The 17,695-nt window shown below is 37.8% G+C and overlaps 1 protein-coding gene across 1 annotated transcript in view; it reads right to left on the bottom strand.

Annotated features, from left to right (window-relative positions):
* Positions 1-17,695, bottom strand: part of usp43b (ubiquitin specific peptidase 43b) — a 76,791-nt gene that overhangs the window by 42,052 nt on the left and 17,044 nt on the right. The window contains exon 3 of the mRNA XM_060892128.1: positions 394-494. Coding sequence (XP_060748111.1) covers positions 394-494 — 101 coding nt within the window. The remainder of the gene's footprint in view (positions 1-393; positions 495-17,695) is intronic.

Genomic DNA, 17,695 nt, shown 5'->3' with positions numbered 1-17,695 from the left:
TACAATTCTCCAAGCTTGGATTTAAACCCAGGAACCGGGAGCTATATGGAAATAAAACCACACCGTGTCAACCATAAAACTTATTATACACAGGGATAGTAATTAAGCAATTAAGAAAACTATACTGTAAATATCATTGTGACCGAATGAATGAAAGATATTCAGATATATTTACATCCAAATAAAAAACAACACTCTGCTTGAATCAAAAGTATCATCCGACGTAACCTGGTGCTACAGTAATTATCTGTTGCTTAAGAAGTCAGACATTTGAACGCTACTGTATATGTAGCTTGTATCCAGTGAAACAGCTTTTTTGAGGCAAACCTCTGACCTGTAGCTGGTAGTGAAAGCTGTAGTGCTGTATAGTTATATGTGGTTATAGGTACTCACTTGTACTGCGCCTGGAAGTGTGCCTGGACAAAGCTGTGACGTTCACCAGGTTGCTGATTTGGAAGCTCAGAAATAGCTAATTCGTCTCCTCCTGCCATATCCTAAAACAACAACAACAAAGAAAACACAGTGGTTCAAAATACACCTTTGTCAAATACCATCAATAGACACATCCAAAAACCTTACTAGTAATGCTTTCTAGCGGGAAATGACAAAACCAATATATCATTTATACAAGTGTCATTATTGTTGTTGTTTTTTTTTTTTTACAGCCTGTGCTGAGATCAATAGAGTGCAGTCTTTTGTAAGAAATTACAAGAAAGGACAAGTGGGTCTTTTATCTGATGTGATCTCAAGCCAAAACCCCCAAGTCCCTCTGTTTCATACTGTGAAGCTGAGCTGTTACACCAAATGTCCTAATCATAATAGGAACAAAGACAGGTCTGGCCTGACTTTCACACTTAAACCAGAATATTATTCAAATCATGCGATGAGAACAGGACTTGATTAAAGAGGACGGTCTTCGTTTTCTTTTGGCATTAAACTTTCATGTCGAAATCAGGTCTCTCATAACTATCTGATCCTTGACCTATAGATTGTTTTAACATTTGCCATATACAGTAAAACCTGAACATGTGTATACACCTTGATATTTAACTCTTTGTACCAGAAGCCAAAAAAATGGAATTTCTTCCTGTTTTGATGTTTCCATATTCACCATTGAATTTATTTATTATGTCACACTTCACAGTGGTGATTAATGGCTCATTGATGCTGAGTGAGGAAAAAGAAGGGTCTCTTCCGAACCCTGGACATAACCAAAAATACATGTCTGCAGCTCACGTCGTCATGTTTTCCTTTAATGTGAGTCAGCCTTTTGAAGCAGATAAGATTAGGTTGGTAAAAGACACAAAAAGAGATCAGACAAACAAGACAAGGTCATCAACAGCCAGTGAGGGAGACTGGCACTGCTGAGCACTGACCTACTCGGAACAGATGTGTAAATTAAGGAGATAATCTGGTTATCATTGAAAGCGTATGATTAAACTGAGGCTATCATGTCAAAGTAGTGAGTAGCTGATGAAGTCTTGCAGGTGCCTACAGTACACCAGCTATAAGCGAGACCGAGGACAATTCATCGATGTGTTGCTAATACTAAGCAGATTAACTTAAAAAAGTTAAACTGGAAAACAGCACATTCAAATTTCAAATATATGTAGTCTAAAAATAGAATTTAGTCGCATAAGCTAAAATATAGAGGAAGGTAATTTTATGGTTGCCCATGAATGAAAGCCGATCTGCTCGATTCTTAAAGAACTCTGGAAAAGCATTTTCTTTTTTCATTATCATGGTCTCCCACTAACAAGTTCTGCTCCCCCTAATCTCTTATCTTCCACTGCCATTTTCCTTGCGCATCTCCTCTTTCTTATTCATTTCATTTATTACCTCTCACTCTCTCACTCTTCATCCCCACTTTCTAATCCAATTCTCCTTAGCCAATAATTAGGGTCTTGAAATGCATGCAAAGTGGCACTTGAGCATACAATGCAGGACAAAATACTCTCCAGCTCTGTTTTTAATACCTACCCGAGGTTGAAAGGTTCAGTAGTGTCTCTGGTGGAATTAAAGGAGCAGAGATGAGTTTTGTGGTGCTGCAAGTGCAGCAGGTTCATGAACGAATATTTATCAGGAGGACAAAATAATACATTAAACAAGAATAAAAATCAATGCAAGTTAAGTTTTAATACTGAAAGAAACCATCAAGTATTATGAATATACAGAAGATACCATACTGAATGGATTAATAGAATATTACTAGACATCTAACATATTCTAGTCACATAATAGGGTGGAATCAAAAAGTGTGATTGATTTTTTTTTTTTGTTTGGTAAGTCTTCATCAGGAATCAATGATGCATTAGAGTTTGTGGACACCTGAGCATCAAACTCATGTGCTTGTTGAACGTCCCTTTAGAGATTTAATTCCCCTTTGCTATGATAATATCCTCCACTACAAATCCATTACAGGTTGTAAAACTTTTAGGAAGACTTTTCCACTAGATTTCCATGTTCATTCAGCCACAAGAGCAATTGTGAGGTCGGACAGTGATGTGTGGTGACAAGACCTGGGGTCTGTCAGTGGTCCAGTTCTCAAATTTGTTTAGTGGGGTTGAGGTCAGGGCTCTGTGCATGCCATCTGAGTTCTTCCACACCAACACTGACAAATTATGTCTTCATGTAGCTGGGCCTCTTAGTTCCAGTGAAGAGAAATTGTAAGGCTACACACTACAAAGGCTTTTTTCAGAGTTGTGTGCTTCCACGAGTTTGGGGAAGGCGGACATATGTGTGTCATGGTCAGGGTCCCACATATATTTGGTCATATCGTGTAGCAAATGATTAGAGCCCTTATTTCAGTGAGGTCTCAACAGATTTCCATACAAAACTGTGCATGCAAAGCTATCAGCTGGGCCACTGTGCTAAGTGGACTGCTGCATAAATACATTCTGTTATTATCTTTCCGCAGAGGAAAGGAAAAACACTTCAGAGTGTGCATTCGCCACATGGCCTTATCACCTCACTGAATCCTCCTGACAGGCCTGGTCACTGCTGTAAGGGAAACACAGAGTGTATGATATCAATCTGCTTAAATAATGGAATACACACAAATGTAAGAGCTTGTCCCAGGATATGAGCCCTGGCCCTCTCGCACCCAAAGCAAGAATTATACCCCAGACCAATGAGCCAGAGTACCCCTCCTGGTGGTCCAGTGGCAGGATCCTGTGCTCTAATTGCTGCAGTGTGTGTTCGTTTCCCAGGAGGGGAGCATTTCCCAGTGTGTGTTCCTTTCCCAACCACTGAAGAGCTAACTCTTAGCCCAGATAAAATGGGAAGATAAAATGGGAGGGTTGCGTCAGGACGGGCATCCAGCATAAAACCTGTGCCAAATCAAATATGCGGCCCATGTGATCCTCTACACACAGTACAGGGAGCAGCCAAAAGACCAACAACACACAAATAATGGAAGGCACACAAACATGCATGATTTCTATCAGCTTTAACATAGTGCTATCTAGATGCGCTTCACATAAACTTAAAATACTAACAATGTAAGTGTAATGTTCATTTGCCACCATTTATTTTTCAAGTGATTCCCATTGAGTTCTGAGAAAAGCACAGATGATCGCAAAAGAAACTCTAATACATATCACACTGCTATCATGCACTAATCCTGTATCATTGGTTATATTCATATTAATACTAGTCTGATGAAGGCAGATGAGTATAACATACTTATTTCACAGAGGTGTGAAATAAATCATTTTCGAATTTCACTTTGTTTTTCATATGCCACTGCGATTTGTTAATCAATACATTTTTTAAAAAATGAAATAACATATTGTACTTTTTATCTGTTTATAGTTAGGCTATAGGTTAAGTCTCTCCAAATTGCATATTCAGTCTAACTAACACGGAGGCATAATGAATAACAAATGGACTTTTCTGAGGACCCTGGTAATAAAAAAGCTTACATCTATTTTGCCAGGGGTTATGAAGCTCTCAGCAGACATATACATTTTCCTGAATGCTAATGGATGCGTCAAATAAGTCTAGAGGAATAGACTTTGCTTTGAATGTTATCTACAAGTAAACCACCAGAATGTGGTTATTATTCAGGATCACATTTGAAGCTCTATAACCTTATTTACCTAGGTTAAACCATTACAAATTTGTTTGTCAAGGTTAATAATTAAGACCGCAGGATCTTCATGCAACATGCAGCAGAAGATTTCATAAATCACTGAGCAATTCAGGCTCTAGTCAGGACATTTCATAAATCACACACTGTGTGGTACGGGTGAGCTAACCATAAATAACCCCATTCTCTCCATCAGCAACTGAACAGTTCATAATTGTAATAGCTATAATTATATAATTGTACACATATAATAATACATATCCACAGTCTAGATATGCATAATGCATTGTAATAAAAGCAGCTACTTCATAAGTCATTTCCTTTAGGTTTTCATGATTTTGCGCTGGCAGAAATGAAAGCAAAATCGAACAAAGTCCATGATATTTGGAGGAGCTTGCAGTTTTTCAAATTTAACGCAGAGTCTCCGGAGATTTGGGCCAAGTTGTGTGATCACAACGCACATTTATCTAAAGCCCTCTTTTCATTCCCATGTGTCGCGCAAAAGGACAGCTGTCGTAGATATAGATCTGACATGTGTCTTTACTTGTAGTAGTTTAAAAGAAGAATCCTGAGTTTGCAATTTCACCAACTGAATAGTTTTTTCACAAAAAAAAAAATAAACAAAAAAACAAAATGTTTAAATGTAACAGTGTAAACAGCAACACACAAGTGTATTTGTCTACTTTGTACAAATGCATTTATGGTGGATTACACAAACAGAAGCATGTCAACACAAAAAAGGTTCAGATATTGGAATTGTGGCTGATTTATTTTAGCAGCTGGAAATGTCATAAATGTTGAAAACTAGCAGTTGTGTCGTGCATGTAATTTGTTTCATTTGCCAATATGTGATATCTAATGTAATTGAGTCAATTAGTCATAGCAGGCACCGGAAGCACATAATAATAATAATAATAATAATAATAATAATAATAATAATAATAATAATAATAATAATAATAATAATAATAATAATAATAATAATAATAATAATAATAACAACAACAACAACAACAACAACAACAATAATAACAATAATAATAATAATAATAACAATAATAATAGCAGTAGTTTTGTCTATGTATAATGTATACAGTAAGTAGAATAGTATTTACTGTACAATTAATTGATGATTATCATATGAATCGTTTACTCTGTGCACAGAAGCCGCAATCCTATGGAACTTACAATCCTTTTATTCCATTTTTAACAAATTATAAGTAAAAATATTGCTCTTTGACGCTGGAATTAGTTTGCTAATATTTTGCACCGTTACTGTGAGGCACATTCAAATGAAGCCCCATTTAAACAAAGAGATGATTTTTTTTTGTCTTTTTCATTATCCTCATTATCCTGACACTTAGCAGTGGAGTACAGCAACAAAATTGACAAATTTCTCCATCCATCTACCTGCACTTGTCTCTCAGCCACGATGAGTGACTCTGACTGTGTTGAATAACCGACGTCAAGAAAAGAACCTTGAGAAGAAGATGACGGTTACTAACAAGGAGAAACCAAAATGCAGAGGCCTGGAGTTGTAGAAAATGTATTATATCCATTTGGAGTTGTTTAGCCAAAAAGTTTGAGAAACCTTGGTCTAAACTTTTCTGTCTGTTGTCTTACCTTGTTTTCTACTTTCTCTGAGTTTTTCACTCCTATTATATGAACCTTAATGTTCTTTACTTTACTTAACTTTTTTCCCAGTTAATAAAAAAAAACTCTCAAATTAAATAAAATCACATTTAGCTTAGAAACAAGTTTTCTTGTGACTTGATTTCCTCTTAGTACTGAACTGTTTTTCACACCAATTAACAGATCAACACTTCACTGTCAAATTTCATAACATCATATTTGTCACAGCATTTAATTGCTGGGGAATTTCCCATAGATAAGAGAAAGTGATAAAGCAGCTTGCAGGGCATGTGAAACAGTTTTAATATTATTGCAGTGCAGTCTTGTTAATGCTAATAAACATGATCTATAGCTAACAAGCTCATTGTGGGAGAGCAGGAAGGTGAAAAACATCAAAAGACCCTGAGGATAAAGACAGTCTGGTGCGGTTTGAGATACCAGGTCCACTCAGGAATCATTTGATACACTGCCAAAGCTGCAGGCTGGCAAAGGTGTCAGGTCTCAGTGGCGGACTTGGCCAGAGCTTTGACATCTTTCCTCTAAAGCCTCCTGTTCAGGTATTAATGTAACAGCACATGTTTCTTCAGTAACTGAATCTAAATTCAACAGAATTTGACTGGTTTAGTGTGTGGTTAATATTGAGCAGTCAGGAAGAAAGAAAAATTACACTGGCTAAGTAACGTACTAGCTAACAAACATACAGTACAAATATCACTCTAAACATTTTGATCTACCTCGAAGGTGACCTTGGGCTTGTTAAATATCAGCCATGTTCTATTTTTTTTTTAGAAAGCAAGCTGCCTGACTGACTGTCTAAATTCGTTTATAATTCAATTTTAATGGTACACTTTTGGCATTTTTAACAATTTACATTGCCATAAAGGAGAGTTACGCAAATATACAAATTCAGGATATACATTTGAAATTTAAATTCTTACCTAATAAGCAAGCCAGAGATGATCGTGTCATGGCAAAGGTGAGATGAAGTTTGTAAGAAACCGTAAGAGGAAGCAGACAACAGAGAGCGATTCTAAATAATTCCACTGTGTACGATATCAAAAAGAGCAACTGAGTAACCAGGAACTTCATTCTAATTTTAACATGAAGTCTGTTTTGTTGAAGTTAACTGTTCGATGATGGAGACTTGATTGAAAACCGTTTGTCCAAAGCTATCTTCATGGTTTCTAACTATCTACAGCAATCTCATGTATCGATAGGTTATCCACGTGGATCCATCAGGTAAAGCAGAAGGGGTCAGGATCATTGTGAGCTCAGGAAAACATCTGACAATTTTTTTTAATCCTAAAGCAATTCTATTTGAATTTTGTTGGTTTGGATTTTCGTTGCTACGTCAAATTAAAAGTAGGAAAAAAAAGTGGCACGATGTATAGGTTTTTCAAGATTTTATAACAACATCCTACGAGAGCGTTTTTTTTCTTCATTTCCACTGTGTTTCACCTAATCATTCGTACATATTCTACATTACTGGACCTTAATTTCCGAGAATGTACACATTTTTACACACATGCAATGCTGCTATATCCTGCTGCTCTCATAAGTCTACTTGTGTCAACAAAAAACAAGCATTCTTATCTAAACCACACATTTGACTGCATACTGTTCGGTGCCATTTAATGTTTGTATCTGTCTGGTAGTGTTCTGTATTGTCTTTTGTCTTTTCTTCTTTTATCCTGCACTGTTTGCACAAGGTTGCTCTCATGCACTTTTTTTTTATTTTTTTAGCCCATAGTTCAGTATTGTCCTGTGTAGCTCTGTGTCTTTCAGAAGCATCAGAATCCTCTAGTAATGCCCTTTTATTTCACTGTGTACTGCATCAGCTATATGACAATAAAAGCGTCTTGACTTGACTTTTCCTATGGTGTACTGCATATGCTAGTTACACTTTTGACATATTTGCAAATAGGGAGTTGTGGATCACATAGTAATATTTCCAAATCTATAAAATATAGTCATTCAAGGGAACATATGGATATTCTCACATACATAATATTCTCACTCACTCACTCATTTTCTACCGCTTATCCAAACTACCTCCGTGCCCCCCGTGTGCATGTTCTCCCCGTGCCTCAGGGGTTTCCTCCTGGTACTCCGGTTTCCTCCCCCGGTCCAAAGACATGCATGGTAGGTTGATTGGCATCTCTGGAAAATTGTCCGTAGTGTGTGATTGCGTGAGTGAATGAGAGTGTGTGTGTGTGCCCTCCGTGTGTGTGTGAGGCGAACCTGCTAACCACTAAGCCACCGTGCCCCCCACATAATATTCTTATTAAATAAAATTTTAAAAAATCACAAAATGCTCACAAGAGGTCTAGCAATTTAGTGCATTTTAACATCGGTTGTTCTAGCTTTTAACAATAGCCTTACCCTCTTTTCCTTCTAACAGTCATCTACCCATATTTCCCAGCGGCTCCTGCCTACAACTATGCGACAGGTAAGAAAGGATGAATAACGCTGACATCAGAATTGTGCTATTTTTCTAAAATAGAACTCATCCGATATGTTAAGGTAGAAAAATGTTAACTGGAAGAAACTTGATAGTCTGACCGCCAGCACTAGTTGTTACTAGGAGAGTCTGGAGAAAGAAAAAACAAACTATTTTCCAGTCCAGTATATTTACATGTGTACTGTATATAACATGTGAGTAATAAACTTTTTTGGGATGTAGATAAATGCTTCACTGTGTAAGGACTGGCTGAAATGGACTGCAATCATACACACTCATACTATTCACAGTTCACGGCAGGGCAGGCAGCGTGTCCCCTGGCAGTAGTCATGGCCCACATTTGTATTCATGGAGCACAGTATACAGTAGAGAAAATGGGAAAGGGGACAGCGGTAACACAGCAGGGTTCTGAGGTTCATGCATTACTATCCAAAGAATAATCAGTCATGGCAAAATGCAAAATGAGCTCTATGTTTACATTTATTTTACTGGATTTAAATTTAAAGGCTTATATTTGATGTGAAAATATATTCCATATAGTTAAAGTTATTTTTTATTTTCCAGTTTTAACATTACAATAATATCGATTATGAAACCTAGATATTCTGTACTCATTTTTAACTTAAAACTGTCTTATACTAAACAGAACTCAAACCATATTGTTACAGAAATATATTAGAAGGCTAATCTAGAGTCTAAAGGACCCCGATATCTCACTAATACTTTAATAATCACCTTAATCAACTTCTACCATTTGCACTTTTGAAAGATGCTAAACGGCATTTTGTTGCTAAAGTTCTATCTATCTATCTATCTATCTATCTATCTATCTATCTATCTATCTATCTATCTATCTATCCATCCATCCATCCATCCATCCATCCATCCATCCATCCATCAATATGATTGTCTATCTATCTATAAATATGATTGTCTATCTATCTATCTATCTATCTATCTATCTATCTATCTATCTATCTATCTATCTATCTATATGACTATCTATCTATCTATCTATCTATCTATCTATCTATCTATCTATCTATCTATCTATCTATCTATCTATCCATGACTATCTGTCTGTCTGTCTGTCTGTCTGTCTGTCTGTCTGTCTGTCTGTCTGTTTTCAGCCATGACAGGATGATGGACAGAGTGACTTGAAGGGCTGGTGATAGCGATGAGGTTAGTACTAAAAGCCCACTAGACGAAAAAAAAGCTCACAGAATTTACTTACTTTAAACGCGCACATTGAGTCCATGTGAATGAACAGAGTAATGTTAACACAGTTAATGTATATCATGTAAACATCCATCACGGACATCCAACATGATTCGATCACATATTTTTTGAAGCTTTGAATATAATCAAACACTGAGCTCACACCAGAGGTGAGAATAAAACCCACAAAGCTAACACAAATATATACATGCTATTCTACCATGCGTGCATTAATAGCTTAATTTTAATACTATAGTTCTAATTCCCATCAGCGCTGACATCCTTGTGAGTTTTCATATTGTGTCTACAATAGTTTACTTTAATTCTACATGAAACTTAGTTCAGTATAAGCCATGAAAGCACTATTCTGAAAAACTATGTAATATTTAAATTTGACTGACCTTTTTTTTCAGCATAAGAGTTATTTCATGCATATTAAACGTAAACGTACGTTTTGTATTAAAGACACATGCAGGGTTTTTGTTTGTTCAACAGGTTTATATGTGTGGCTTGTAACAGTAATCCATTAAAGTGAAAATGATCGTGTCTTTCTAACAAACTGTCTTCCTAACTGTCTCTTTTGACTTCCTCACTGTTGTCCTTCTCTAATGGTGGATCTGTCACTACCAACCATCTTTTGTTTAGAGCTTACTGAACACTACATGACATTTAAATGCCAACAATCGCTACACATTCCACAGTCAAATACCTTTCTGGTGAAGCTACACAACCGTTCCAAGTTCTTTGACCTGGAGGATCACCGACAATAAATAGATGATCCCATTCCATTCACACATTCAACCAACTTTTGCAAAACAAAAAAAAAAAGTTTTCGTTTGCTCTTTATGTATAAATGCAGTGTGCTTCGTGGTGGCACCTACTGTAACACCTCCGGCAACACAAACATCAGCCAGATTATTTTCAGAATCACAAACTTGCAGTTACACTGACTAAAAGATCAGCAATCATATAGGTTAACCTTCTAATAAGTAGCAGACATTTTACGGTTAAACATATTGAAAGATAATGAAGACACAATGCAGATTGCAGTATTACAATTGTAGTACTTTTATTTGGGGATGATGATTTGTCTAGCACAGAAGAGCCTGACTGATTTTTGTATCAAAGGTTTTCTCTACAACAGCAAAATGTACACAAAAACTTTTCTAACACTGTGAAAAGACTACAGCGGTAAAGCTCATGCAGATTTAGCTCTAAACCAACTGACAGGAACTTTAAACCCCAGGCTATTGTGTGGGCTGGAAAAGGCGACGTTGTCATCGCTTAATTTGACCCGGCATGTCAGATGAAGCAGAGTGCTGAACGAGTAGGCTGTTGATTTGAATGCACTGATTTGCAGGCTTGTCCACACACAGGCTGGAGCAAGTGGATAGGACTAATGCGGAAGCAGAACTCACAGTTAGGGCTCCTACAACCTGGATTCACTTTAGGAACGTTCATAAATAACAAGATGACAAGAGGAAGGCTGAAAGTGCATTTTTAATTTTGAAAGCTCACATTAAAAATGGATGTGATGGCTCATAAATCAAGGATTGTGATCATAACTATCATCATGGTCATATTGCAGCACTTGACAGAGGCAAGATTGTAGTGATTGGCAAAAATGACATAGCCCCTGCCACGGCCTCAGCACGCAGGCCATTGCCAAGTAGGGATATCATCAGTGCTGTCTGATTTGAATCTTCCACTTGAATTAACCCTGGTGTCATTATGCTACCCAACACGGTACACACCAGTCACGCACACGAGAATGCAGCCGATCGTGCTGATGGGGTCTGAAAGAATTTTATAGCTCCAGATCAGCAAACTGATGAATAATTTAGGTTTGTGAAAACAGAAGGATGGACACGCAACCCTGAAAAGTGCAACTCAGATGGAAAAAGAAGGTGCGGGAAAAATGTGCATCGACAAAGACACACAGTGTAAATGAATAATGGACCTCTTATTCAAGTGATAGCAAGACTACCTGCTGAGGTCCTCTCTAAAAATAGCCACTTTAGAGGACAGACAGACTGAGAAAGAGAGAGAGAGAGAGAGAGAGAGAGAGAGAGAGAGAGGGAAAGAGGAAGAGGAAGAGCACCTCTAGCTAGAGTATATTATAGCAGCTGTTCCCAGGACAACTATTTCATTTAACTGACTGGAGAGTGTGATACATACTGTAAGCAACACCAATAATAGATTGACGTGCACCACATATACTTTCACTGACTGTCAAAATGTTACACCTTGATTTTCAACGTGTCAAAAAAAAGGATTTTGTCAGTTTAAAATATCTAACCAGGTTTAATGTAAATAAAACCATCACACACATAAAAATTGGTAAAAATACCAGAGCAGTTCTATTTGGTTCTGGTCAGATTGCAGACTGGGTTAGTCATTCCTCTCCAAATAGCTTATGCACCGTGGCGAGTTTGGGCTTGCTTAGAATCAGCTATTTTTTCGTTTTCCGCGATAAATCACCGTCTGGTTGAGTATCCTTGATTAGGAAAGAAAACCCATGAGTTTTTCTAGAAATTATTCACCAACCAAGGCTCACCATGCCTTACTCCAACTGTTTGTTTGCTTCACTTCTCATTTGCAAACTTTGTTTAGCTTTATCCTACTGATTTCTGCCTGCTTCATGCCGAGAATGATCTCGCTGCATCCTGTTCCTATAAATATCTCACTGTCTTTACACATCACATTCATTACATGGTCCATGGAAAATGATTTCGTATAAAAACCATCTAATTCACTCAGGTGTTGACCAAGTTCACCATCTTAAGATTAAACTCGTGAAACTAGACCGAAGTTCTTTTACATCACTTCATTGCTTTGCTTTTGCCACTCGCTTCCTGTTTCCATTTCCATTTGATTCAAAACTCTGCTTGCCTACAAAGATTGAAAGGGACCAGCATGTGCCTGTGTGAAGACTGTCTGATCAAACCCTGGTTTGTAAGAAGCCTAACCCTTTCAAGTCATCTGTCAAGACACGTGCAAGACGGAAAATTGAACAGTAAGTATCAGATGCTTCTTGGGTTATGGATAAAACATTTGACATTGAGACTGAGTGAAGGTCTCGCTGAGAGCAGTAACCAGAATTAAGCTGAAACTCTGAGTGTACTGCTTCTGCTTACACTGAATATGACTGTATATGAGAATGAGTGAGGCGCTTGTAGGACTGAGGGTGGAAAGACAGAAATTCTCCACTAGCTCAGTTTAGAAATTCACTCATCCAAATCTGCTTAATTATGGTCAGGGTCACTGGTGGATCCAGAGATTATCCTGGGAACACTACAGTAGGTGTGAGGTAGAAAAACACCACAGACCCGTGCTTTCACACATTCATTCACAACTGGGGCAATTCCTTATCACACTGGTGAATCTCTGGTGAATCTACGTTTGGATACACTTTATTATTTGTTACTGTAAAAGCCAGGAAATACCACTAACTGATGTTATATTGTTTTAAAGGCTCATCTCTCGTTCCATGACTCTTTTGCTGAGTCCCCAATAAAGCTAACACTGTAAGCCAAATAGCTTAAGGGAAGGAGATCTGCAACTCCATCAGAATGTGTCTGTGATTGTTCTCCTACAACATCAGTCAGTGGCTGACAAAGTCAATAAGAGCCTTCGTTACATTCTCTGTCCTACACTATGGTATGAATGTTATTTTAAACAGCATGGTACTTTAAGAGTGCTTAAATCACCACCACCCCCCAGACTTGACACATGAGGAGAGTCATCATAGGTTCAACGCAATAGCTGACTCATTTGTTAGTGACTCATTTTCCCATCAGAACCGAAAACACTGGGCTGAGATGATCCTATTAATAGTAGATTTCTGATATCATATTTTGATTCATAAAACCAAGCTGTCCAACCAATCGTGATACATATGGGATCTTTTCAGAACTGGACGAGATGTTTTGTTTCCTAGCATAATCCAGCAATCCAATTTAGGTGCAATAGATGATGCACAATTTACTTCAACCCTTAACCTTCCTGTCCCCCAGCCTCTCTCTATCTGTCTCATTGTCTCTCTCTCTCCCTCCTACCTTTTTTCATACTGAGAGGAACTGAGGTCCTGCCCAGTGCTGGTTTCTATGGAGATGCTTGCAGGCCTAATGCAAAAAAAGGGAGACAGTCAGACAGAGAGAGCGAGAGAGAGGAGAGAGAGAGAGCGAGAGAGCGAGAGAGCGCGAGAGAGAGCGAGAGAGAGAGAGAGAGAGAGAGAGAGAGAGAAAATCAAGACAAAAAAAAGCATAGTCCTCCATGGAGAAGAGTTCTTGGCAGCTTTTCAGAACCAGACACAGAATGGCATTTATTTCCTTTCAGCTCTCCCCATTGACGCTCAGTGCTGGATATGAATTTGTGAAATGAATAACATGCACTCATATAACTCCAACAAGCACCTGTAACAGAACGGATACAAGTGCTGTTGGGAAGAGATATCTGTTTTACTGCTCATCTTAAGACATTTGGAATAGTGCTGTCTTTTATTTTATATGCATGTATCCCTCAGGATATTAATGTATAATAAATGTAGCCACCATAGTGCTGGCTTTGGACTGCTGCTGCCGTGGATGATTTAGCATTTGTGTCTTAGTCACTGAACATTTGATGGCTTTGGCAAGAAGGAATTTATGTTAAAACTATAAGATATTCAGAAACTAAGTTGATGCACATACTCATAAGTTGCTCAAAAGCTCCTGGTTACACAATTGCACTTTACTACTAATGTACAGTTATAGAAAGAAAATATCATTAACTTGATAATGATATTATTTGATATAACTTGACATAACTTGATAAATTATTATTATTATTATTATTATTATTATCCTCAGATCATCTCAGGGAGGTTTCCTTGCCACTGTTGCCTCTCGCTTGCTCATTTGGGATTCAGATAAATGTATATTTTAAACTTTAGTTTTGTTTAAACTTTATTTTGGAATTTTTATATTCTTATGAAGGTGCTTTGTGACAATTTCTATTGTTAGAAGTGCTAAATCAATTAAAGCTGAATTGAACTAAATTGAATTTACCTTTCATTTCTATTTAAATTTTAGAAAACAATATACCTCTTTTTTAATGTGGTGAAGATTTCAGTGTAGTTCATTGTGGCAGTTTTGGAAGAAGTCTCTACTGCTACCTGACATTGGAAAATCTTCATGATAGAGGATTTTAGACTTCAGGATTGGGGCTTTTCTTGTTTCTCTGTAACATAATAAGCTGCTATTAACTTCCGGAGTGAAAAAAAAAAAAGATTGGTGCTGCAATAATGCAAAGAAAAAACTTGTTTCTACAACATTCAATGTTCTATAATTTTAAAAATAACTAAAAATGGATAAGAACTATGCAGTGCTTTTTGGCAAATTGTTAAAGAATAAAATTTTGTTTTCTGTTAAGGTAGAAAAGCTCTTCTAACCAGAAATATGTTCGAGACGTTTCAGTGACAACTGTGTTGGATAACTCAGTGGTCTGATCTATTTCTAACTCCACCCACATGTCCTGAGTTCTCATGCACTGAAGCCTGATGATAAGTGAAAGCAAATTTAGAATGGACACTTACAAAACAGAATGGGTCACTTGGTAAAGGAAATGTGGTATCTAGTGTAGGATTTGTTATCTTATCGTGCCTGACTGCACTGTCTGGTGCACCGTCTGGTGGAAAAGCCACTAAAACCAGTCCATAACCATATACTGGACGTACTGGCCTTTTTCTGCTTGGCTGATAAACTAAAGTATTAATGTTCTCAGGAGGTGTTTAAAAGTGTGTGTGTGTCTTCCAAACACTGAAAATGTAATTTTGTCTATTTCTGCAGTCTTTGCTTTCCCTGCAGACTGCTGTTAAATTAGAAAAGTCTTTTTTTTTTTCGAGAACAGGGCTCTAGGCACAGACAGTGGCAGTTATAGTACAGCTATAGTATACTATCAGAGAACCCCAGAGTGAGCATTAGCCCATAGCCACATGTTGACCATGCTCAAGATTCAACTGCAAAACTTTCTTCTTCTTCAAAACTGCCCACATCTAATCTGTGCAAGGTGCACTGGAGGGAGGATCTGATTCTTAGGTCAGATTCTGTAGCTCAAGTTCACAGGAAGTCATTTACATCTGAAGGGAGACAATAAATCACAGAGGAAGAAGAGGAAATCCAGAAGTACAATATGACTTCAGTCTGACATCAGTATGCTACACAATGCACACAATAATAAAAGATATCTGATGAACAATGCAATCCAATATATTCCGAAGCAATACTAATTTCTGATTACGGCTGCCAGTGGTGGGATAATAATGTCTACAATTTCTCCAAAGCTTTGTGCCAGATACTTTTCTTTATTGTACCCATGTTGAACTCTTCCTACAAACATGTGCACTGTGCTCCAGCTTCCATCACTGATGATTGGGTTAGGGTATTCTCCATAGAGTTCTTGCCTATTTCCTCTCATGCACAGCTGGTCTCAGGTCTTTCACACAGCTTTATCGCAATCATTTCTCTCTGTCTTTTAGTGCTGCCTGAAATTTTAACTGTAGTCCATAACCGAGACACCCATTCTGAGATAGATATACGGCACAATTTATCTACTTTCTAGCGAATACAGTTTTATACATTACATTCTGAAAAGAAGAAAAATCAACCAATCATTTCTCTGTAGATATTGCAATATCATTGGAGCAGCCTTGGAGATAAAAAACAGAGAAAAGGACAGTATGTCTATACTGCTGAAACTATTTTTGGAGTCTGCCTGTCTCAATTTTGTACATGGAATTGCTTTCTCTATCTCCTGAAGCTTCCCTGCACGGCAGTGTACTTTCTCACCTCTCTTTCTCTCTCTTTCAAAGCTCAAAAGTGTGAAACAAGCTCCTCTTTCTTTGGCCACCTCACAAAAGCCTGCTTTCATTCCTTCTAGAGATGGCTTCACACCAGCTCTGTTTCCAAAGTAATGCCTTGTAAACAAACCAAAGTGAATGCCAAAAGAGTGTGAACTTGCATGCTATCAAGGGCAAACTTGTCAACCTCCATTAAAACTTGTGCAATAGATATATGAGATCTTGATAGAGTCCTCTCATGGGCCACAACTGGGGAAAGCCCCCTATTTCCCGGGTCCTATTGCGTGTTAAACGACCCAGTGCATATTCAAAACAATTACAGTAAAAAGAGTAGGGGTAAGGCTGGGCTCCTCACCATCCTGCTCGCTGGGACGTGCAGCGACTCGTGAACGAAGGGATTTTCAGTGGCCTGCTTCATACTAACCAGCGCCTGACTCTAAAATCCGGAGCAACAGCAGTGCAGTATATCAGAGGAAAACAGGAGCATTACTGGATCCATAGCAGGTCATTTGCTCAAAACACAATATCTGTGCATGCTGAGCTAATTTTAAGTCACCATGCAGCTATAATAACTCTAGTGCTTGACAGTCCAAATGAGGATTCTTTGGCCTTTTGGGTATCATAGTTGCAAAAATTTAATCTTGTATTTATTTCTGCAGCACTATCTGTTTTCTTTTCAATGTTCAATCTCTCCAGGGCATCCGCACAAGTTGACCAACACTTCACTTTTCACCTTAATGTTCATGAGATAGTGAAACTGAATAATAGAAAAAAAAACTGTCAGGATACATGTGCCTTTGGGATACTGTCAGAAGAAGCAATAAGTCATGTACAACGTCAATGTCAAGTCCAACATTGTGCAACACTAAAAGCCTTGAGATTTTCTTCCCCTTTTTACAGTCACACTCCATGTGCTCCACTCTGGCATTCAAAGGAAACAACTTTACATTGGCAAGGAAGCATGAACAACGGTGATTAAAGAAAGAGAAAGAAAGGAAGTCATGAAGGACAAACGCTGTAGGAAGTGGTAGGCATCCTCCCTGCATGAGCAAATCCCCATTAAAAGGTACAGTCCTGTGGGAGTTAGATTCTTCCAGTACCAAGCGGTGCCCTATCAGCCCACGTGTTCTCGCACTGATAAAAATGAGTAGCACACACGCACTAGTGGCTGCACACTGTCCTATGTTGTATACTCAATACATGGCTCATTACACATTCTAGTTACATGTTACATGGCACTTTCTTCCCTTTGTATGCTTGGATGTTTTATGGCCCACTGCTCAAAGAGCTTTACCCATAAGAGATAAAAAAGTATTCATGGTAAAGATGGTAAATTACCAATCAATAAAAAATTCTATATAAAGATATGCCTCCAGTTTGATTTTCTACAATGAATCAAAAGTAGAGGTGGATGTACTGTAGAGAGAGACTGGGAATAATAATAAGGACCTAGAAG

The sequence above is a fragment of the Tachysurus vachellii genome, chromosome 18, assembly GCF_030014155.1.
Source record: "Tachysurus vachellii isolate PV-2020 chromosome 18, HZAU_Pvac_v1, whole genome shotgun sequence".
In the NCBI taxonomy this organism is placed as follows: Eukaryota; Metazoa; Chordata; class Actinopteri; order Siluriformes; family Bagridae; genus Tachysurus; species Tachysurus vachellii.
The sequence above is the reverse complement of the archived record's forward strand: the minus strand, read 5'-3'. Positions and strand labels throughout refer to the sequence as shown.